General features: G+C 53.9%; 1 protein-coding gene across 4 annotated transcripts in view; it reads left to right on the top strand.

Moving 5' to 3' along the window:
* The window catches only part of ARHGAP26 (Rho GTPase activating protein 26), a 107,509-nt gene that overhangs the window by 50,001 nt on the left and 35,766 nt on the right, over positions 1–21,742 (top strand). For all 4 annotated transcript variants that reach the window (XM_066559967.1, XM_066559966.1, XM_066559965.1 and 1 more), the window contains exons 12-17: positions 3,555–3,591; positions 8,101–8,166; positions 8,857–8,931; positions 13,603–13,690; positions 14,760–14,818; positions 15,542–15,647. In XM_066559967.1, the coding sequence (XP_066416064.1) occupies positions 3,555–3,591; positions 8,101–8,166; positions 8,857–8,931; positions 13,603–13,690; positions 14,760–14,818; positions 15,542–15,647 (431 nt within the window). The remainder of the gene's footprint in view (positions 1–3,554; positions 3,592–8,100; positions 8,167–8,856; positions 8,932–13,602; positions 13,691–14,759; positions 14,819–15,541; positions 15,648–21,742) is intronic.

Below are 21,742 nucleotides of genomic sequence, written 5' to 3'. Positions count from 1 at the left end.
GAGCCACTCTCTGGGTGGGTTTGGGGCTGTTTCCTCCAGAGTGTGTTAACAACAGGACAAACAGCGTGTGGGCATAAAAATACACTCATTTATTGGTGTTTTACTGTCTGGCCTGTGCTGGGCCGTGCGTGTGTGTGCAGAGCTCCTGCCTGCCCTGTGCTGGGCACAGCTCAGAGCTGTGTGCTGGATGCTGTCACCCTGGCAGTGGCACTGTGCTGTCCCCTCGTGCTGCCCTGGCCCAGGGCTGGCTGTGAGAGGCAGCCGCAGCCTGGGCATGGCAATGGTGCAAACACATCTGAGAGGGAGGAGGTGAGGGCAGGGGAAATCAAATCCAGCCTTGGCAGCTGTGTGGGAGAGGGTTCAGAAGAGCTTTTCCAAGGTGCTCCCAGCCCATCTCTCCCAGGACAGAGGTGCTGCAGCAGCCCTGGGCTCAGTGCTGTGTGTGCTGTGGGAATAGCAAGAACCTCTGTAGAATTCTGCACCTTTTCCTGGAGGGAGATTGATCCACTCACGTGTATGAGGCTGAATCTTCAAGTGCATCTTGTGCTTTAAGCCCTGCCTGTTATCAGAGCTGTTTTGGAAGGAGTGGAATATCAGCATCCTAGGGCCAGGCTGGGCAGGAGAACCTTTGCCAAGGCACGAGCCCAAGGGGCCCAGCAGAGCAGGGGTGACCCTTGGGCCACTGGAGGAGCCTCACTCCTGGAGCTCTTACACAGCAGCCCTTTCCTCAGACTTGGAAACTTTCTCTTACCCAGAAAAATCTCCCTCTAAAAGATTTGAGGCAGAATAGGAGAAGTATTTTTGAAAAAGGAAGGAATATTACAGACTTGGGGCATGGCTAAAACCCTGCTGGTGTGGAGCTGTGTTAGAGGATTAACAGAGACAAGGGATAAAAGGTTTGTCCTTGATAAGATGGGTGTAGGGTGGCAGTATCTCTGTGTTTTATGGCTGCTGTTGACCTTTGTGTGAAACTTCCCTCTTGCTGTGTGCACACTTTGCAATTAATGGCAAAGGCATATTGTGTTTCCTTGTCTGCCCTTTTCCCTTGTTTTAAGAGCAGTCTCTGGTGATAACAACCTCTGCTGTTTCATGGATCCAGACTGGAAGAGCAAATGTGCAGGCAGAGGGTGTCCCTGGAGCTGCTGTGCTGTGCTAGGAGTTGGAATGGTTTGGGTTGGAAGGACCCTAAGGCTCCTCTCATCCCACCCTGCCATGGGCAGGAACACCTCCAGGGCTGCTCCAAGCCTGACCCTTGGCTGTGTTTGGTGTTACCTGGGGGTGAGCCAGGGCACAGATCTGTGTGTGATGCCAGGTTTGGTGACTTTGAGTGACAGGCTGAGCCCCCAGCAGAGGCTCTGAGGCTGGAGGGAGAACTTCCCTAGGCAAGGCTGGCTGTGGTGGGGCACTGCTGCCCGGGGAGCCTGCGGGTGTTTTCCTTCCCTCTTCCCACTTATTTAATTTTCTTGATATAAACACTGTTCCTAGAGGAGAACTCTCTTGCTGACTGCAGCTGCTTTTGCTGCTGAATCATCCCCCACGTGCCAGATGTGGCTGATGGATTTTCTCTGCAAACAATCCTCTCTGCTTGGTCTGGTGTTACACAGCCAGGTGTCCTGGGAGGGGGACAGGGAAGGAGCTCCTTGGAGGGGCCAGTCCCTGCCCAAAGCCCAGCTTTGAGCTGCTCCATTGGATTTGTGCTTCCCTGAGCACGTGCTGGCTGGTGGAGCTGGTCCAAGGTGTCCTGCCGTGCTCCAGCTGGTGCCCAGCTCAGGAATGGCCTGGGTTTGGGTCACCTCCAGGGAAGGGATCTGTTTATGTGCCCTGCTGCTGGCATGCCTGTGCTGCTGTTCACAGGGGTCCCAGGAGCAGGGGAGAGACGAGAGTCTTGACTCCATGTTTCAGAGGGCTGCTTTATTATTTTATGATATATATTATATTAAAAGAAAATGATATATTAGAACTGTACTAAAAGAATAGAAGAAAGGATTTCATCAGAAGGCATGAAAGGAATAGCAAGGAATGATAATGAAATCTTGTGACTGACCAGAGAGACTGAGACAGCTGGACTGTGATTGGCCGTTAATTAAAAACAACCACGTGAGACCAATCCCAGATGCACCTGTTGCATTCCACAGCAGCAGATAACCATTGGTTACATTTCATTTCTGAGGCCTCTCAGCTTTTCAGGAGAACAATCCTAGCAGAAGGATTTTTCCTAAGACGTGTCTGTGACACACGCCCTGTGACACACAGGGTGCTGGCTGGGTTTGGTGCTGGGGTGAGCAGCAGGGAGTGCCAGCAGTGCCAGCAGTGCCCGAGCCTGGCTCTGACCCCCTGAGAGCACCCCAGGCAGCTCCCCAGGCCTGGAGCTCCTGGGGGAGGGACCCCAGCAGGGACCCTGGGGAAGCGCAGAGCACCCCTGGTGCCAGGGCTGGGATGGCTGCAGCAGAGCCCTGCCCTCAGCCTCCCCCCGTTGCTGCTGGGTGTTGCTATCAACATGGCCTTTGGAGGCTTGCCCTGCTGGCTATTTTGGGAGGCAGCATGTGATGCAGGCAGCTCCCCTTGCAGGGGGCTCCCAGCCCTGCTCCCCAGAGCCCCAGCAGCCTTGTGTCCTGCTCCTGTGCCCCCTCAGCCACATCCAGGCTGCTGCTGGAGCCCTGGGCTGTGTGGGAGGGCTCCTGGTGGCACTCTGAGCACTGGAGGATTATTTGAAACCATTTTACTCTGTTGAGCTGCAGAAATACAACCTGTCTGAGGGCTGATCTTCTTACAGCTGCTGTTGGTATTATCCTGGGCTTTTAAAGTGCCCTCACATGGGGATTAAAACCTTCTGCCAGTGTTTTCCCTTTTTATTGTGTCCACTGAGATGTCCCTTTGCTCTCCAGCAGCCAAGCTGAGGTGATGGGGGTGGGAGGAGGAGTGTGGATGTTGGAAGGCTGGAGAGGCTTGGGAGGGGATGGAGCCCTGGTGGTGGCTGTGCTGGGAGCAGTGCTGGGTGCACTCAGTGCCTCATCCTGCTGCACTGCTTGTGCTCTCTACATTAAGGACATTTCTTTTCCTCTTCTTCTCTTTGCCTGGCTCGTTTGCTCAGGCTGTACCCGAGGAGGGTGGTGCCTGCTCCCTGCCCCAGCTGCACCTACCAGGGGCTCCTGCAGTGCCCATAAGGGAATTGCCTGCTTTGCTCTCAGTTTACATCCTCTGTGTGTGCCTTGCAGGACAGGAGTCAGAATCATGGAACAGTTTGGGTTGGAAGGGACCTTTAAAGGTCCTCCAGTCCAACCCCACCTCCATTTTGTTTAGAAGCCTCTAATATCTGTTTTTACCTGATCCATCCCATTTGCAGTCTTTCATTTTAAGAGCTGTCCTAGGCAGTATTTTAAATAGAGAGAGCTATTATATTTAACTCCAGAGCTGGGCCAGCCCAACATTTGTGTGCAGGAGGTCGTGGTGGTGTTTGGGGACCTGGCTGCTGGGGGAGCTGCTGGCAGCAGCCACGCTGTGGTGGCACCACTGCAGCCAGGGTCTTCACAAGGCTTTCTGCTTGTGTTTTGCAGGTGTACAACTCCAACAAGGACAACCAGAGCGAAGGCAGTGAGTATTTCTTCTCCAGCCTGACCCCTGAAGGTGGCTGAGCTGTGGGAGGGTCAGCAGGAGATGCTGGTGACACTGGGCTGGGCTCCCCAGGGTTTGGGGGTGGCAGGGCTCAGTGTGGGGACCCCAGGGAGAGCTGAGTGTGGCACCCAGCAGGGATCAGGGGCAGAAACCTGCTGGTGGGACCTGGGCTGTGGAGAGCAGTGCCAGGCAGGCCCTGCATCCCTCAGGGTGTGTCCCCTCCTGCCCCACACCGTGTCCCCACCCCAGTGGCACTGCAGGGTGGCCTGGGCACCTCTCCTGAAGTTCAGCAGGGATCAGGTGACACCTGGGACCAAGCAGCTCTTGTCTCTGAGCCAGAATGTGCAGGGTGAGTGTGTCTTTCCAAGGGGGAATTGGAGCAGAAATATAGGAGCAAGGAGGTCTTGCCTTGTCAAGATTGTCAACAAGAGCCCTTAAAAATAAAAATCTTTTTATTGTGGTTCAGGCAATCAAAGCTCTGGGTCAGGAAAGCACTTGTTTTGCTTCCTGGAGGAGCAGTTGCACCTGGTCCTGACTCTTATGTCCTGTGTTTTAAAACCCTTAATTGAGCCATTTCCCAGTAGGTTGGATTTGCCATAACTGCAATTCTGCAGCCCCAGTCCCTTCCCTCCTTCCCTCAGAGCCAGCAGCCAGGCAGGGCCAGGCCTGGGTTGCTGTTCAGTGCTTGGTTCATTTTGGTGCTGCCTCAGACACGCCATTTTCCTCTGCAGCCCCAGCATTTCTCTCTCAGTAACTGGTATAATTTGCAGCTGATGTTCCTCACACCCATTCCATCCCTTGCTCAAAGCAGTCTCTGCCCCCTCTGTGGTTTCCCCTTCCCTCTGACCCTCTCTGCCATCAGCTGCACATCCCTCCTTTCCTGCCTGTGTGCACAGGGCTGGCTGCTGCAGCCTCACCGAGTCCCTGTTCAGAGCTCTGCCTGCTCCCCAGGCCCTCAGAAATGGATCCAGCCGCAGGCTGCCTGGCTGCCAGCAGCCCTTGATCCAGGGTTTCCTGCAGGGACCTGCAGTCAGTGTGGGCATGGAGTGGGTCTGGGTGCAGTTCCTGACCCTGGCAGCCTCCACACCTCTGCTTCCTGCCTGCACTTCTGGGGCCTGGCAGTGCCTCCCAGTGCTCTGCTGGCGCTTTCAGGACACTGTGGTTTTGCAGAGCTCCTGGGTTTTCTGTCCTGCTGTGTGGCCAGATGGCCGTGGGGCTGTGGGTGATGTACCTGGTGTGCTGTGCAGGGGGAGGAGGCTGCCAGAGGGGCTGAGTGCTGTCACTGAACCATCGGGGCCAGGGAATTTAGATGCTCTACTTTGCTAACCAGGAGGACTTGCCCTGCTCCATGGAAACAAATCCTCCAGGCCATTTGTGCTCATTGCATGGAACAGCACAAAATTCCTCCTTTCCCTTCCTCCTCACCATTTCACTCTCCATCTTCCACATCCACTGCTGAGTCCCTTTGGCTGTCCTGTCTGCTGTGCCCTTTTCTGGGTGCTCTGGCCCTTCCCAGCAATCACAGTCATGGAATCACAGAATATTTTGGGTTGGAAGGGCTCTAAAGCTCCTCTCTTCCCCTCCCTGCCATGGCAGGGACACCTTCCACTGTCCCAGGTGCTCCCAGCCCTGTCCAGCCTGGCCTTGGGCACTGCCAGGGATCCAGGGGCAGCCACAGCTGCTCTGGGCACCCTGTGCCAGGGCCTCACCACCCTCATTGTAAAAAATTTCTTCCATTTCTCTAACCTAATCTGACCCTCAATCTTCCTTTCCCAATCTTGGCAGCTCACTGGAAGTTAGAGCCCTGAAAACTCATTTCTGGTGAGACTTGAAAGCTCATTCCTCTGGTCTCTGCTTCATGATTTCCCCCCTCCTCTGTGGTTCTTATTTCCAAAATGTCTTTGAAAGAATTCAAGCCTGAGGTGGTTGCATGGCCCAGTGTGGTGGGGAGGCAGAGGAGCTGCTTTGACCTTGCCCTGCCCTGACACACAGCTGGAGCCAGGCTGACAGAGCTGATCCAGCCCCTGCCCCCTTCCCTTGACACTGATGTGTCACACACCAGTGTGAAGGGAGGGAATTAATGGATTAAATAGAAATAATCTGCCAGGCAAAAATAGAATGGGATGAGAGCAGTTGAGTAGCCCTTGGAATGTGATGCTGCTGAAGGTCAGGTGAGCGTGGGGGCGTGTAGGAGCAGCTGCTCCAGGTGTGTGCGTCCCCTGTGCTGATGTGAAACGTTCCTGGATGGGTCCCAGCCTGGGCAGGGCAGCTCCTGCTGCTGGAGGAAGAGCCTGCACACGTGTGGTGGCCTGGAGCTGAGCCTCACACCTGCCCTGAGCATGGAGAGCTCAAGGGAGGCTCTTCCACTTGGCCTCAGCCTGGCAGGGACAGCTCAGATTGGAAGGCAAGGGAGGATTTCTTCTCTGGAAGGGCTGTCCAGCCTTGGCACATCTGGCCAGGGCAGGGGTGCCCATTCCTGGAGGGGTTTCACAGCCATGTGGCTCCTGGGGACAGAGGTTGGTGCTGGGGAAATGCTTGGGCTTGATGACCTTGGGGGCTTTTCAAACAGATGATTCCATGGATCTGTGATCCCAGATGGAATCCCAGATGATTCCATGGATCTGTGATCTGGACAGCAGCAGGTCCAGATCTGCATTTGATCTGGGCCATTGCTGAACTGAATCATGTGGTAAATGGCTGAGATAAAAAGCAGATGCTCTGAGAGAGGGGAAACCAAGCTTTTACAATGCTCATTAGAAGTTAAGTTTAAGGATGAATAAAGGCACTTTGGAAATTTAATCAGATATTATTTCTGGATATAACTACTGCAAATAAATCCCCGACTTTTCCTGATCCAGAGCTTGACAGTGAGTGGAAGAGTTTGTTCATCTGCTCAGGGGGATTATGCCAGGTCACTTCATCCAGAGGCACTGCTGGGTCTCCTCCTGCTGCTGCTGCTGCTGCAGGGAGGGGGGATCCCAGCCCTGCCTGGCCCTGGGGTGCTGGGCCCTGCAGGGTTATGGAATCATGGAACAGGTTGGGTTGAAAGGACCTTAAGGCTGATCCAGTTCCTGCTGTGGGCAGGGACACCTTGCACTATCCCAGGTTGCTCCAAGCCCTGTCCAGCCTGGCCTTGGGGGCCCAAACATGCAAGGGGCTGAGGGAAACCTGCTGGTCTGTGGGGTGGGCTGGCAGAGAGCCTGAGGCAGTGATCCACACTGTCAGCACCACACAGGGATGCCCACAGGTCAGGGTCACACCGAGCCAAGCCAAGGCTGATCAGACCTGCTGAGCTGGGTTTGCTGCAGCAAGACAGTTTGCACAGCATGGTTTTGAGCTGCTCAGGTCCCCTTGTGTTTGTCAGTGGTCTGGGAATGGCAGCTGTGCCCTGCTGATGGATGATGGCACCTTGGGTTTTTGCTGCATCCATGCTGGGAGCCCTGAGGGTGCCCAGCAAAGGGCCCTGCAGCCTCTGCATTGTCCTCACGTGCTGTGGCACAGCCATCCTGCACTCGTGTGCTTGTGTTGGCTCAGCACTGCAGCCTGCTTGCCCAGAAAAACAGAATGGAGCTGTTTTCCTTTGCACTGCTGTGGGTCCTCGTGCCACGCACCAGACAAAGCCCAGCCCCAGCAGAGGGCTCAGAGCAAGGGCTTAGGAAGGGCTGGGAGCTGGCAGCTGCCCATGGGGCAGGGGAGCAGGGAATGCAAGGGAGGGGAGCTGCTCGTGCCTTGCAGAGGGCGCTGCCAGCCTGGGCTCTGCTCCCTGCCCTGCACTGAACGAGCTGTGTCTCTCCCATCACAGCATTCCTGGGGTCTGCAGCCTTTGCCCACCCTTCCCTGAGGGGCTCCTGCCCTGTGGAAGGTTTTCCAAACCTTTCTCTAGGGAGGAACTAATTTAAATATAACAAATAGCTGGCTGTGGGCAGTGTTTTCCAGGCAGTGGTGGAAAGCTCTCTGTGGGGTGAATTCTTCCAGCAGGTGTTGGGGTCCCTGGATTAGTAATTCCTTGAATTTAGAAGTGAAAACTTGCATTGGCACAGGTGAATTGAGTTGTAGATCCCACTCACTCTTCTCTTTTAGCTCTCACTCTTGGGCAGAAGCAAGACACCTCATGTGCCATTTTCAGGGATTTGTTGTGTCCAAATGCCCAATTTCATTTCTTTCCAAGCAACCCGTTGTCAACTTTCCAGAGAAATTTGGGTTATCTCACCTTGATCCTAAATTAATTTTGTCCATCTGCAGTGGTAGATGCCTGGCAGAGCCCAGGGCTTGGTTCAGAGGGATGTGGAGGCTGGAATGCTGATCAGTGTCTGTGTTCGCCCGGGTTACAGCTGGTACAAACTGCTGTACTTGTGTTTTCTGGCCTCATTTATCTCCTGCTGGTCTGGGCAGTGGTGCATTGCTGGGATGGTTCAGCAGGAGCCTGGTGCTCCCTGTGAGGGCCTGCCCTGCCAGCTGTTCACCCTGCTCTCTGCCCTTCCCCTGCAGCAGCCCAGCTGGACAGCATCGGCTTCAGCATCATCAAGAAGTGCATCCATGCTGTGGAAACAAGAGGTAGGGCAGCCTCAGGCTGGGCTTGCTCTGGGGCAGCTGCTGGCAGTGGAGCAGTTGCTTTCCTGCCCTTTTCATGGACAGAATGATTCATGAGCCCTGGGACCCACATCAGATGAGCCCATGACGTGCTGGGCCGATGAGAGAAGCGTTTGCCCCACGGCTGGGCCAGCAGGACTCACATACATGGGGCAGAGTGAGCAAATTACACCCTGGGACAGGACCAAAGGGGGTGTTCAGCATCCTTCCTGCAGGAATGCTGCCAAGCACGTCCTCTCATGTGAGACTGTGTCCCCAAAACCTCTGTGAGGCTCCTTGTACACAGGTGGGGTTGTCCCAGCCCTGCAGAGGGAGGTCAGATGCAAAAGGCTCACACCTCAAACTGAAGAACTTGACACAGTAAAATTTTCCCAGATTGCCCTGGTTAAGTGCAGATCCTGCATGGGGCTGCCATGGCTGTGGGAAGGAGGAAAAGTGTCCTTAGATCCTTGTTCCTGAGCTAACTGGGGGTAACACTTCTAATGAAAGGATTTGTGAAAACCTTGATATTAACCCCGAATTTGCCATCTTCTGTGGCTTTGTATTTGACAGGTGAGAAGGTTTCATTGGCTTTGCTATTTGAGAAGGCAAAGAAGTGGAAGTAACCTCAGCAGCTCTTGTGACCTTGTGCTAACAGGTTCCTTGTTTTCCCAGGGATCAATGAGCAGGGGCTCTACCGGATCGTGGGGGTGAACTCCAGGGTGCAGAAGCTGCTGAGCATCTTGATGGGTGAGTGCCTGGAATTTGGTAAAGGCAAGTGGGCTGTGCTGCTTTGAGGCCTTGCCAAGCAGGAGCAGGGGCTCCTGTCAGGGTCCCTAATGGTGGTGACTGTGCCCTTAGGACCGTGTCGAGGCCGGGAGGTCCTGGGCACCGTGGGCAGGTCTGAAGGTAGGACTCGTGTGGGACTGGCTTCACCAGGTCCTGCTGCAGTCACTGGTGTCCTGCTCACACATGCTCTGAGCTCTGGCAGCCTTCCCAAATGCAAACCAAAATCTTCAAAGAAATAGCTGAAAGCTTTGGCTTTTCATCTCCTACCTGCCCCCATGTTCCCAGCACCCTTTGAAATGATTTTCTCTGGATGTTGCATGCTGCCTGTGGCTGTTCTTGCTTTCCCCACGGATTTTCTTGTGCCTGTTTATCTCAGCCTTGCCCAGAGTTTTCCAGCATGTGTTTCCCTCGTGACTGAGGCCTTGGATCCTGCAGTTCTGGATGCTCCAAGCTGCTGGCTCTTGGCACAGCAGAGGTTTGCTCTGGCTGTGGGGACAGGACCATTTCAGCCCTGACCTCACAGGCAGCATTTCCATCCCACAGCTGCAGCCCTGGACCAGTCTGTCCATCTGTCCAGACATGCCTGAGACACAACAGTGGAAGAGAGAGCAGAGCTGGGCTGGAGCAGGGCAGCTGCCCTTGGCCAGTCCTGTGTGATGCTGCTCAGACTTGGCAAAACCACAGATGAAATAGCTGCAGGAATAGGGAAACAAATGCTCACTAATTTGTTAGTGCCCTATTGAATGTGTTTGTTACTCCTTGGGGAAAATGTGTGGCATTTCTGGTCATCTTCTTTCCCTTCACTTACTTTCCTTTTCTACATGATTTCCTTTTCCTTGTCCTCACAAAACTCCAGTGCTCCATTCTCTGCATATTTCTTCTTGCAGGTTTTTCATCTGTCATGTTTCAACATCTTTTCCTTCTCCTATTCCAATTCCTCCTTTTCCCACCATTAAGGTGTTCAGTGAGCAAAGCCCACGGTGGCTGTTACAGCTGTCAGTGTTAACCTGTGGAAAACAGATAATGCAGGTGACTGGAGTGGGAGGGCACAGCTCCAAATCTGGGTGCAGGGCACCTCTTTGCTCCTGTGGCATTTGGAAAGTTCACTGCAGTCACGGGACTGGTGGCTGGTGCTGTTATTAGAGGGGTTTGGCACAGGCTGGGCATGTGAAGGTGCCCTGCAGCCCAGGGCCGTGGGGAGCCAGCGCTGTCCTGGGGCACACAGGGTGGCACAGGGACAGCACTGGGCCAGGAGCTCTGCTGACAGGAACAGGCTGGCTTGGTGCCCCGGGGCAGGTCCTGGCAGGTCACAGCTCAGTGATGCTCCTCACCACATCCCACAGGTGGCAGGGCCACGGGCCCCCTTCTCCTGTCACAGAGGTGTCAGTGCTGGTGTCAGTCCCCAGGCTGTGACAGATGGCAGAACTGGCCTGGGTGAGGAGCTCTGCAGAGCTGGGAGGGATTCAGTTCTGGACAGCATCCAGCATCCATTATCTCCTCAGCCACTGAAGCCACTCAGCTGTCGCCCCTGTGTCTCATAAGGAGGTGATAAATGGCTGGTGCTTTTCCTTTGTCCTGGTGTGTCCTCCTGGCTTGGTGGGGCTGGAAGCCCTGCTGGAGGCAGGCAGGGCTGGCGGTGGGACCCCTTTTGGGAATCCCCCATGGTGTCTGTCCATCCTTGGGGTGCTTTGCAAACCCGTGACCCCATAATTTCTCCAAACTGTGGGGGATTAAATCTCCATCACCCCTGGTGTTTGGGCTGTGTGTGGAGTCAGTGTCACAGGAAACGTGTCCCTTGTCAAACCCCATCTGTTCCCGCTGCCCTCGGGCTCCTCGTGAATGGAGGAGCCAAACTGTGCTCCCACTGTCAGGTTTCCCTTATATTTAGAAATGAATGTGAGCAGCCTCACTGCTTCACATACAGCTGAAATGGCAAAAAGATCGAGTTTCCCTGAGCTGCTGTCAGGGCACTGCTGGGAAGGGCTTTGGCAGGGTGTCCTGCAGGAGGGCACTGCTGGGGCAGGGGCAGCCCCAGCCCCTGGCTTGGGTTTCAGGGCAGATCTTGTTGGGGTCTGGACTGGGGTGATGCCAGGGCTGGTGGGGAGCAGATCCTGTCCCCAGCATTCACTGGTACCATGTGCCATCAAAATGAGGACAAATAATGGGACAAAACCCCACAAATAACCAAACTCTCATCAGTGGGAGCTCCCATGAGAGGGTTTATTGTGGCACTTCGGGGCCCCAGCAGGTCTGAACTCTGCAGAAGGTGAGTTACAGCATCTGATCTGCTCTTGCTCCTTTGCCATAAGAGCTGGGAGTGGGGCTCCTTCCAGCCCCTCACTGCTGGGATGTGTCATCCCTGAGGCTGTTGGGAAGCCTCTCAAGGATAATCCCACTGGGGTGATGAGGTCCTTCCCCAGGCTGTGCCCCTCACCCTGGAGAAATGTGAGAGGCATCAGAGCAGGGGTTGGCAGCAAAAAGCAGCTGCAGGGTTAATGCTGCCCATGGCTGTGGGTGCTTTTCCAGCCCCTGGTTCCACGTGGCCCCAGTTCCTGGGGAAGGGTGTCCTTGTGGGAGGCAGGGCTGGCACAGCACCCCTGCCTGGGGGACAGATGCTGCAGCTGCTGCAGCTCCTTGCAGACTCATACATGTGAAGGTCAAGGGGAGCTGATTAACTGCTCTGAGCCCTTTCATGGGGCCGACTGTGGAATTTCACCTCGTGTTCCATGATCCTGCCTAGAAACTGCTGGCTGAGCCTTTGCAAAGACACACTGTTTGTTCTGCTTTGGGTAAAAAGTTTCATGTAAAAAAATGATGGAGCTTCTGGGGGGTTTTGTTCGTTTATTTTATTTTTTTTTTTTTACTATGCCAAACTTATCTTGACTCCTTATCTTAAAATTCTCTCCTTGTAAAGGCAGTGCTGTAGGAAGTTTCCTGGGCACTGAGTCAGGAGGATGGAGGTCATTTGTGTGATTGCTGAGACACACATGATCTTTGTGTGAATATGCATTTCTTATGTATTTACCTTTCCAAGCGCCTCTTGATGTTTTTTTAAAATTAAAATAAACCCTGTGCCCTGAGGGAAAGCTGAGCTCTATTCACAGCATTCTTTTAACTAGGTTAAAAATTGCCCAATGCTTACACGGGGCTTTAAAACTCAAAGGTGCATTATTTGTGTCTGTGAAGAGGCAAAAAGCCCCCGAGCTGAGCTGTGGGAGCAGACGGTGTTAGCAGCTGTGGCTGTGTCACCCTGGGCCTTGGGGACAGTGGGAGCCCTGGCACCCAGGCTCCCCAGGGACACCTGGCACCGGGGGAACCCACACCAGGGACCCACACCAGGGACCCCCACAGGGATCCTCACAGGGGAGATCAGCAGGGGGAGGATCCTGGCTGAGTTTCCAGGATGGAGTTAGCAAAGACCATTGGAGCAGCATCCAGGCAGGAGAGGTCAGCACATGGGGCACTTCCATGCTGGCCTTTCCATGGCCTTGCCTGGGCTTTCCATGGCCTTGGCTGGGTGTTCCTGGCCTTGGCTGGGTGTTCCTGGCCTTGGTTGGTGTTCCTGGCCTTGGTTGGGTGTTCCTGGCCTTGGTTGGGTGTTCCTGGCCTTGGTTGGGTGTTCCTGGCCTTGGTTGGGTGTTCCTGGCCTTGGTTGGGTGTTCCTGGCCTTGGTTGGGTGTTCCTGGCCTTGGTTGGTGTTCCTGGCCTTGGTTGGTGTTCCTGGCCTTGCCTTGGTGTTCCTGGCCTCAATTTGGTGTTCCTGGCCTCGGTTGGGTGTTCCTGGCCTCGGTTGGGTGTTCCTGGCCTCGGTTGGGTGTTCCTGGCCATGGTTGTGTGTTCCTGGCCACAGTTTGGTGCTCCTGGGCTCCGTTTGGTGTTCCTGGCCTTGGCTTGGTGCTCCTGGCCTCGGTTGGGTGTTCCTGGCCTCGGCTGGGTGCTCCTCGCCTTGCCTTGGTGCTCCTGGCCTCAGTTTGGTGCTCCTGGCCTCAGTTTGGTGCTCCTGACCTCGGTTGGGTGCTCCTGGCCTCGGTTTGGTGCTCCTGGCCTTGCCTTGGTGCTCCTGGTTTCAGTTTGGTGCTCCTGGCCTCAGTTTGGTGCTCCTGACCTTGGCTGGGTGCTCCTGGCCTTGGCTGGGTGCTCCTGGCCCCAGCTTTGAGCTGTCACCATCTGGGTGTCAGTGGTGTGCCTGAGCCCACTGCCACTGGCCTGGTGGTGGCTCTGCAGGTGGCTCTGCAGGTGGCTGTGGCTGTATTTGCCAGCCAAGGGCTGGGTGGGGAGGTGGCTGCAGGGTGACAGTGCTGCCCATTGTGGGGAGGAGCGTCCCTGGTCCCTGTGTCTGTGCCTGGCTGTCACTGCTGTCCCTGAGCACCTCGGGCTGCTGTGCCTGCTGTCCTGGCACACTCCAAGCCACACTACCCTGTCCTTGCTCAGGATGGGGGATTCCCTTTTCCTTCTCTTGTCCCGTGTCACTGAGTCTGGCCTGTCCTGCAGCCCCACACCTCTGCAGATGTGTCCTGAGCTGGGAATAGCAAATAAAATGGGGTGTGATGGTCTCCCCACACAGCTGAGCTGGCATGACCTGGAATTGTCTTCAGTTTCCTTCAGTTACTGTTTTTTTGTCTTTTTCCATAGATCCCAAGACAGCCACAGAGACAGACACAGAGATCTGTGCAGAGTGGGAGATCAAGACCATTACTAGTGCACTGAAAACATACCTGAGGTAAGGAGAAAAGCCTCACCTGGCTTCAGGAGGGGTTTGGGGCTGGCCTGGGATTTTACTGCCTGTTATTGCAGACCCTTAACAACAGCACTTTTATAGAAACAGAGCAGAAACTGCTTTTAGGGAATTTATTCTGGCTTTTCCCTGGCTTTCCAGTATGTTTGAGTAGGATCTGGGGAACACACTCAGCTCTGACAGATGCACATATTATACAGACATGATTTTAAAAGCTCATTCTTGCATCCCCTGCCTTGATTTAAGGTTTTCCCTGAGCTTTTCCCAGAGGACTTCCACCTTCTGAGCACGTGGCAGAAGGGGAGGGCAGTGCTGTGTAAGGGCAAGGGCTGAAGAGCTTTTCCAGACCTGGTGCTGAGCTTTATTGTAGTTCTGATTTGTGTGTGTCAGGCGAGCCAGTATTATCCTGGGGATCTTCCCCACAGGATTGGGTGTTGGCAGCCAGCAGCATCTCATTATCCACAACGTGCTCCTACCTGTTGTGACCGCAGCTCCTTGCTCTCAGCGACTGTTGTGTGCTGGGTTGTGTTTGAGGGAGCACAAGAGAGAGCCTAAATCCAATTAGGGGGATAAGGGTAATTAGCCTGGTGGATCTCAGCCTAGAAAAATCACAGAATTTTGTGTGATTGGCAACCTTTGCTCCAGAGTCTGAACTGTTGGCTAAGCAAAGAGGAATGTGGGCAGCACCAGTGTGTCCCTCTGAAGGGATGCAGCAGTGGGAGGGGACAGTGGGAATGGGGATTGGGAAAGTTTTACAGCTAGGCTTGTTTATCTTTTCAATTTATTTTCAAAGTTCCTTGGAAGTCATGGGCTCAGCAATGCACTGAAGCTGTGTTACTGAAGGAATGCTAAAATTAAAGATTAATTTAGTGGTGAATAAATCAAAGGTCCTTGCATAGATCTTACTCCTTCTGAGGGGGAATTAATTAGAGTTGGTGTTGCTTAATTCTGCCCTTTTCAAAATGGAGCTGAGTTTATTGTAGGGGCAAAGCTTTCTCAGTGTGGATTGTGTTCCTCAGATGTGTTTTGTGCCTGTTTCCTTTTTATCTTCCAGAATGCTCCCGGGGCCCCTGATGATGTACCAGTTTCAAAGGAGCTTCATCAAAGCAGCGAGTGAGTCTGTTGGTGTTTATGGCTCCCACAGAGGAGCCTCTCTGCCAGTGGCTGCCATCCCCCTGCCCTGCTGCCTCCCCGGGGCTGTGTCCTGGCCAGCAGAGCAGGGCTGGAGCTGGGGCAGGCTGGTGTTGGGGGTGACAGAGGAGGAGGGAGCGCGGGTGGTGCCGGAAGCGGCGCTGGCAGCTCCCGTGGCTGGGACCATTGGCTGCTGTTGAGCTGCACCATGGGGTCTGGGGGGCTTTGAGGGGCTCCCTGCTGCTTCACACATTTGGGCCGTGTCTCCTTCACTGCCCAGAGGAAGGGGCTTTGCTGGGAGCAGGGGATTTTCTGTTGGCAGTCATGCAGGCTGTGGATATGGGAGTGGGATGTCAGGAGGGCGCCTTGGCCATGGCAGTGCTGGCCTCCTCCAGCAGCTCCCACTTAGCACCATGGACCCAAGCAGCCTGTGGAGCAGCAGATGCTCCAGCCTGGCCTGCACTGGGCACACTGAACATGGGAATGTGCCCGTATTCCCATCCCTGGAATCACTCTGGTTGCAGCCAGCCCTGCCCTGCTCACCATGCTGTTCACGTGGTGTCTGCTCTCAGCTCACTGCAGCATCTGCAGTGCCTGGCTGTGGGATGGAGCAGCTCCCTGGGATGTCTGTCAGGGACAGTGTTATGCCTCTTCCCATAACAACCCCCTAATGTGGAGATAAATCATCTTCTATTCCCCATGCAGAACTAGAGAATCAGGAGTCCAGGGTGTCGGAGATCCACAGCCTCGTTCATCGGCTCCCGGAGAAAAACAGGCAGATGCTGCACTTGCTCATGAACCATTTGGCAAAGTACGTTTATGACTGATGTGTTTTTCTCTCCTTTTTCCATTTCCTCTGAAAGTTAATAGTGGTGGAAAAGTTTCCTTGTGTGTGTGTGGTGTTGAGTCATTTCTGGTTGGCAACGGGAAACCACATGTGAGTGAATTGAGGGCCGAGAGAGCGAGAGGGGTGGGAGGGAGGATGAGGGAGGGAGGGATGAAGGACAGCAGCTTCCCAGCCAGCCCCAGCCCCATGGAAGAACCAGGAACCCATTCCCTCCTGGGAACCTTGTGTTGCTTTGGATGGCCTGGAGTGGGTTTGGCTCCCCAGGCTGTCCAGGAGGCAGAGTGGAGCTGAAGCTCCTCACGTGGTTTCAGAGCAAACCTGCCATTGAAGGACTAAAAGTGATTTCTTTACGCAACAAATGACTGCTCTGGGGCGTATTTTCTGCCTTTCTGCACCCTGATGAATCAATATTTTTGTGTTACCTTGAAACTTTGTGAGGGCGAAGGAATGGGATATTTTTTTTTCTTTCGGTGGTAGAGCTGACCTGTAATTTCCTATCTTCTTCCTGCTCCTGCAGGTTCCCATGGAAACCTTTGATTAGTGTTTTAGAAGTGAAAGCATCATCAGGTGTTCGTGGCAGCCTCAAGGCTGCAGGGTTGGACCTGCCCTTGCTGTTTGCACCAGTGCTGCAGGAGCAGCAGGGCTGAGGCAGGGCTGGGAAAGCTGGGGAATGACTTAATTGGGATAACTGCTCAGGAGGAGATCTGCAAGAATCCAAGTTATCTGTTTAAGAGAAAAAATAACAGATGATACTTGAAATAGGCTTAAACACAACTCCAGATGCTTTCTTGTCGCCAGATCTTGTGTCTGCTCCATGGGGTCCCTGGCAAGGCTGTTAGAAACCAAATGCCTGGTTTAGGTGTTGGTTTCAAACCTTCTGCATTTACAGCCTGAAGCCAAGGCCCTGTGGTTCCAGGTGCACCCATCAGCCAGATGGGATTGCCCAGAGAAGCTGTGGCTGCCCCTGGGTCCCTGGAAGTGTCCCAAGCCAGGGTAGATGGGGCTTGGAGCACCCTGGGATAGTGGGAGGTGTCCCTGCCCATGGCAAGGAGTGGAACTGGGTGAGCCTTAAGGTCCCTTCCCATCCAAACTGTTCTGGGATTCAGTGATTTTGTATGTGCAGGGAATCTGTAATTGCTGCAGTGTTTTCCATCTAAAGGAAAAACCTGGTGATGGAGTAGAGATGTGGAGGTTTACAGTGGGGTTTGTGCTGCTTTAGCGGGGAAGGAATTCAAACCAAACAAACAGTGTGTGTGGTGGTGTGTGCTATTTTAGGAAGAGAAACAGCTCATAGTGTTATTTAATAGGAAAAAAATTATCTCCGAGAAGGGCAGGAAGCTGAGGAGCGCGAGCCTGCTGAGCTCCCCAGGCCTGGTGCCATTCCTGGGGGATCCTGGGCTGTGGGGGCAGAGGCACAGCCAGCCCCAGGTGAGGGCTCACAGCATCCACAGCCAGCCCCAGGTGAGGGCTCACAGCATCCCTCTGGGGCTGTCCTGCAGCTCCTGCTCTGATCAGGAGCAGCCCCCTGATCACGGAGCTGTGCCCATTGCCCTGACCCAGGAACATTGCCCTGATCCAGGAGTGCCCATTGCCCTGATCCAGGAGTGCCCATTGCCCTGATCCAGGAACATTGCCCTGATCCAGGAGTGCCCATTGCCCTGATCCAGGAGTGCCCATTGCCCTAATCCAGGGGGAATGCCCTGATCCAGGAGTGCCCATTGCCCTGATCCAGGAGCAGTGTCCTGATTCAGGAGTGCCCATTGCCCTGATCCAGGAGCAGTGTCCTGATTCAGGAGTGCCCATTGCCCTGATCCAGGAGCAGTGCCCTGATCCAGGGGGAATGCCCTGATCCAGGAACATTGCCCTGATCCAGGAGTGCCCATTGCCCTGACCCAGGAGCAGTGTCCTGATCCAGGAGTGCCCATTGCCCTGATCCAGGAACATTGCCCTGATCCAGGAGTGCCCATTGCCCTGATCCAGGAGTGCCCATTGCCCTAATCCAGGGGGAATGCCCTGATCCAGGAGTGCCCATTGCCCTGATCCAGGAGCAGTGTCCTGATTCAGGAGTGCCCATTGCCCTGACCCAGGAGCAGTGCCCTGATCCAGGAGTGCCCATGGGGCAGCCAGGGCCAGGGTTTGTGTCCATTACTCTCTGAAAGAGCTGCTTGAGGCTGCAGTGCCACTGAGCCAGATTAAAGACAAGAATGGAGAGAAAGCTTCACATCTGCAGCAGATGTTTGGAGGGAGGGGCTGTGCTGCAGGAGGGACAGGCCTGGCTGCCCCGGGGGGATGCTGCAGAGGGTGGGACCTGCTGGGTCTGGTGCTGCTGAGAGCAGGGCACCCACAGCCAGCAGGGGCACAGCCAAGGGCCTCTGGCTGCCCCTGCCAAGCTGGGCTGCCCTGCTTGCAGGGGTTTGTCTCCTCTGTTTCTGTCTGGGTTTTTTATTTTAAGTAACGTATGAATAATCAAGATTTGCATGTTTATCAGATGAGCTAAAAAAATATTTCTCACAATCTAGCTGTGGAGATTTCTGACACTAAAACCAGAACTTGGGCTGAGTCGGTCAAGTAAAGAAAGCGCCTGTCTTGGGTGGTTTCTGACTTCTGTTTTTGGGGTGTACGTGCTCTGCTGCACTGATGGGGGATGTGGGGTTCCTCATGTGATGAAGCTGCAGTTTTTATTAACAGTAATAAAACTGGTAAGAAAGCTGAAATGTTCAAAAATAGCAATTATTAAGCCCAGTATCAGACAGGATAAGTGCCTTGGAGGTGGTTCAGCAGTGCCCTTCCCCATGTGGTGGGTCCCGTGGCAGCTGGGGGCCACAGAACTGGGGTGCAGCGAGAGGGGCACAGAGGAGGGAGAGGACAAATCTCAGGAACAGGCACAGACAGGGTACAGAGTGAGGAGCCTTTTGATAGACAATTATTTCAATTTCTGCCTCTTACTGCATCTCCAGGCCAATTTGTGCTGCCTTCTGCTTCATGTCCACATGTCCAGGCAATTGTTCACTGTGGCCCAGGGAGCAGGAGCTGTCCCCATCCCTGCTCCTTTTAGCTGGAAGGTCTGGGATTCTGTGATTAAACCAATTTGTTTTAATGCCAAATAAGTCAAAGTGAAACAAGTTGCCTGTGGTACTGCTGGCTGGTGGTTGCTGTGCCAGGGCTGCTGCTGAAGTGGAGCTGGTTACAGAAAATTGCCATTTTTGTTAGTGGAGCTGCAATATCATCCCTGTCTCCTTCTTCTTTTGTAATGTACTTTCTCACCCAGGAGTCAATGCTGTGGAGGTGCAGAGCAGGGGGATTTCACTCTGATTATATTTCAAGCATTTAGGGAATTATTTTTCATGCATGGCCATAATTTGACACCTGAGCTTTGCTTTGTTCTTGTGGCAGCAAGTCCGGGCTCTCCAGCACAGATGGTGCCAGGCTCATACCCCTTCTGTGGGGCTCCCAGACCCTTCTGAGGGTTGGCATGGCTGGCACTGCCCCACACACCCCCTGATCCACACACCCACTGCTCTTGTGCCAAGGTCAGGCCACGGAGGAGGTGCAGCCGAGCTGGGTGTACGTGTGTTTAGCAGAATTAATTATCTCTAATCACTCCCAGCTGTGGCCTGGCCAACACCGGCTGGTTCTCTTTGGTTTTGCTGTGGCGGTGTTTTCTAGTTTACGTGTTTTAACCAAGATGACAGTGATTGTTATCTCCTGCACAAATTGTTGCTGTTTATCAGGGCCATGGTTTCCATGGGCTCTGCAGGGCAGCTGCTCATGGGGATCCAGCAAACCCTTGCTGGGGCAGGGGCTGGACACGGAGCCTGGCACGTTCTGGAGGGCTCGCTGCTCAACCAGGGCTTGCTGGCAAAGGAGGAGAAGAAAAGATTCCTCCAGGTCTTGTGCCTAGAAATGCAGCGGGGCTCGTTCTGCTCGGTGTGGCCGTTCTGCTCGTTCAGCCGAGCCGGGGCCGCGCTGCCCTGCAGGGCCCTGCAGGAGCTGCTCCAGTGCTCACCACGCTGCCCCTGTGCCCAGCAGCCCCAGGACCCTGCAGGGCACCTGTGCGGGGCCAGGGGTGGCAGCTCCCCCAGGAATGTGCTTTTCCCTGGGCTGCTTTCCCCCGAAGGTGCAGCCGGCAAGGAGGCTGACGCCTCTTGGCACAGCAGGTCTGATTTCATCCCTGTGGCAGCTGTTTATGCTGCTGTCTGGTAACTATTCATTGGCTTGATTTATGTATTGCTTCCAGTAAGTCATTCTTGTCCAGGACGTTCTGGAAATTTCCACTAGCCACTGAGGCCTCTGAGATGCCCCTCTCTCGTGGGCTGCTCGCCTGATTCGGCTGCCAGAAGCAAACAGGGAGCTGTGTGAGCTGGTGTGGCTGGGCCAGGCAATGGGCCTCCTTGCTGCCTTTGGGAATGCCATTTTTATGTCCAGTGCCTCTTTCTGATCCTTTTGGGTCGTGGCAGTGCTGCATCCAGGCAAAGCCATGGAGTTCAAGTGACCCAAACGATCTGGGTGCTCCAATGGGTGCTAAAAGGGAGGTGATGTGGAAGGAGACTCCCTGTAGGCACATGCTGCCTTGCAGGACAGGGAGGATCCTGCCTGGGGCTTGCCTGTCCTGGGTCAGGTTCACACTGTGCTCTTTTACCCCTTTTCCTTTTTTCCCTGTTGGAATGAGTTGGGCTTTAAGGTCCCTTCCAACCCAACCCATTCTGTTGTTCCCTGATTCTGTGATTTGTGCTCTGGAGCTGGAGGTGCCAGAGCCTTGTGGGGAGCAGCAGCACCTTTGGTTTCCCCTTTGCTCTCCTCTCCCTCAGGTGTTTTGGTGGGGGAGCCAGTGATGCTTCCTCAGAGGCGAGACAGCCCTGCAGGACTCTGTGCCTGCCCTTGCCAACTCTGCCTCCCTCTCACTCCTCTGCCTTTGTTTTTAATATAAGATATAAGATTCTGCAGAATTATAAACCACCACAAAAAGCCCTGTAGGTGTACGCTGGGTTTTTTGGGCTTGGCTTCCTGTAATGTGTAAATTAGCTAAAGGTTTTGTTCTGCTTCTGCAAATGAACTTTTAACCCCCTCTGTCTGGATTGTCCCTGGAGCAGCTGTGTGGGTGCTGGTAGCTTTTCCTTCCATGCTTCTCTAAAAGCTCCTTATATTTCACGCAGGCTCTCCAGTTTTTAGCTGGAGGGGAATGTGCCCCAGAGCCTGCAGTCTCCTGTTAGGTTCTTTTGCACCCACATCCTGCACAAGACTTGAGTCTGGAGATAGGATAATGGGGTCTTGCTCTAAAGCTGGCATCAGCAACCTAGCATGATGATTCAGCAGCTGGTAACAAAGCACCTGCTGGGTTTGCTGGAGAGTTTCTGTGGTTGAACATCTCTGCTGAGCTCCTCCTGGATCTCCAGGAGCAGCACCAGGCATTTTGCGTTTCTCAAGTGTGAATTCTTGTGGGCTTGTGTCTGAACTTGGTGTTGTTGGATAGAGGTTGTTGATAGCACATAATTTTTTAATTGTTTATCACAGTGAAACTGAAACTGGATATGGAAAGAGATTGAATTGAGAGTGAGCAAAAGATTTCCAATAACTGATTGGAGTCTCCCTGGTGGTGTCTGCACCGTCCCCGCAGACAGAGTGGGATGGAGATGCTTCATGAGCACATCCTTTGATTGCTCTGTATAAACAGACCCAGGACTGAACCAAACTCAGATAGAGAGATTTTAGTCAGACAGTCTTTCAGCAGAAGAAAGGAGGCTGGAAATCACCATTTATCATGCCAAGATATCTTTGAGCTGCAGTTTTTGCCAGGATGTTTGAGTGATCCCTCAATCACAGAATCACAGAAAGGTTGGGGCTAGGAGGGACATTTAAAGGCCATCTCATTCCAGCCTATGTGTGTGGCAGGGGGCTCAGAACTGGAGGAGTGAGGGCTGTTTCCAGTCTTTGGACAACACCTTGTCCCACTGGTGAAGGTGAGAGAAGCATTTTTCCTGCTGCTGTTCACATCCTTAGTTCTGAAAGCTCCTTATTTTCCTACATTCCCTTTCTTCCAACACTGTCTTCTAGGAATTCAG

The sequence above is a fragment of the Molothrus aeneus genome, chromosome 15 (genome assembly GCF_037042795.1).
Source record: "Molothrus aeneus isolate 106 chromosome 15, BPBGC_Maene_1.0, whole genome shotgun sequence".
Classification (NCBI taxonomy): Eukaryota; Metazoa; Chordata; class Aves; order Passeriformes; family Icteridae; genus Molothrus; species Molothrus aeneus.
Note: the sequence above shows the minus strand (reverse complement) of the source record. Positions and strands in the feature narration are given on the sequence as shown.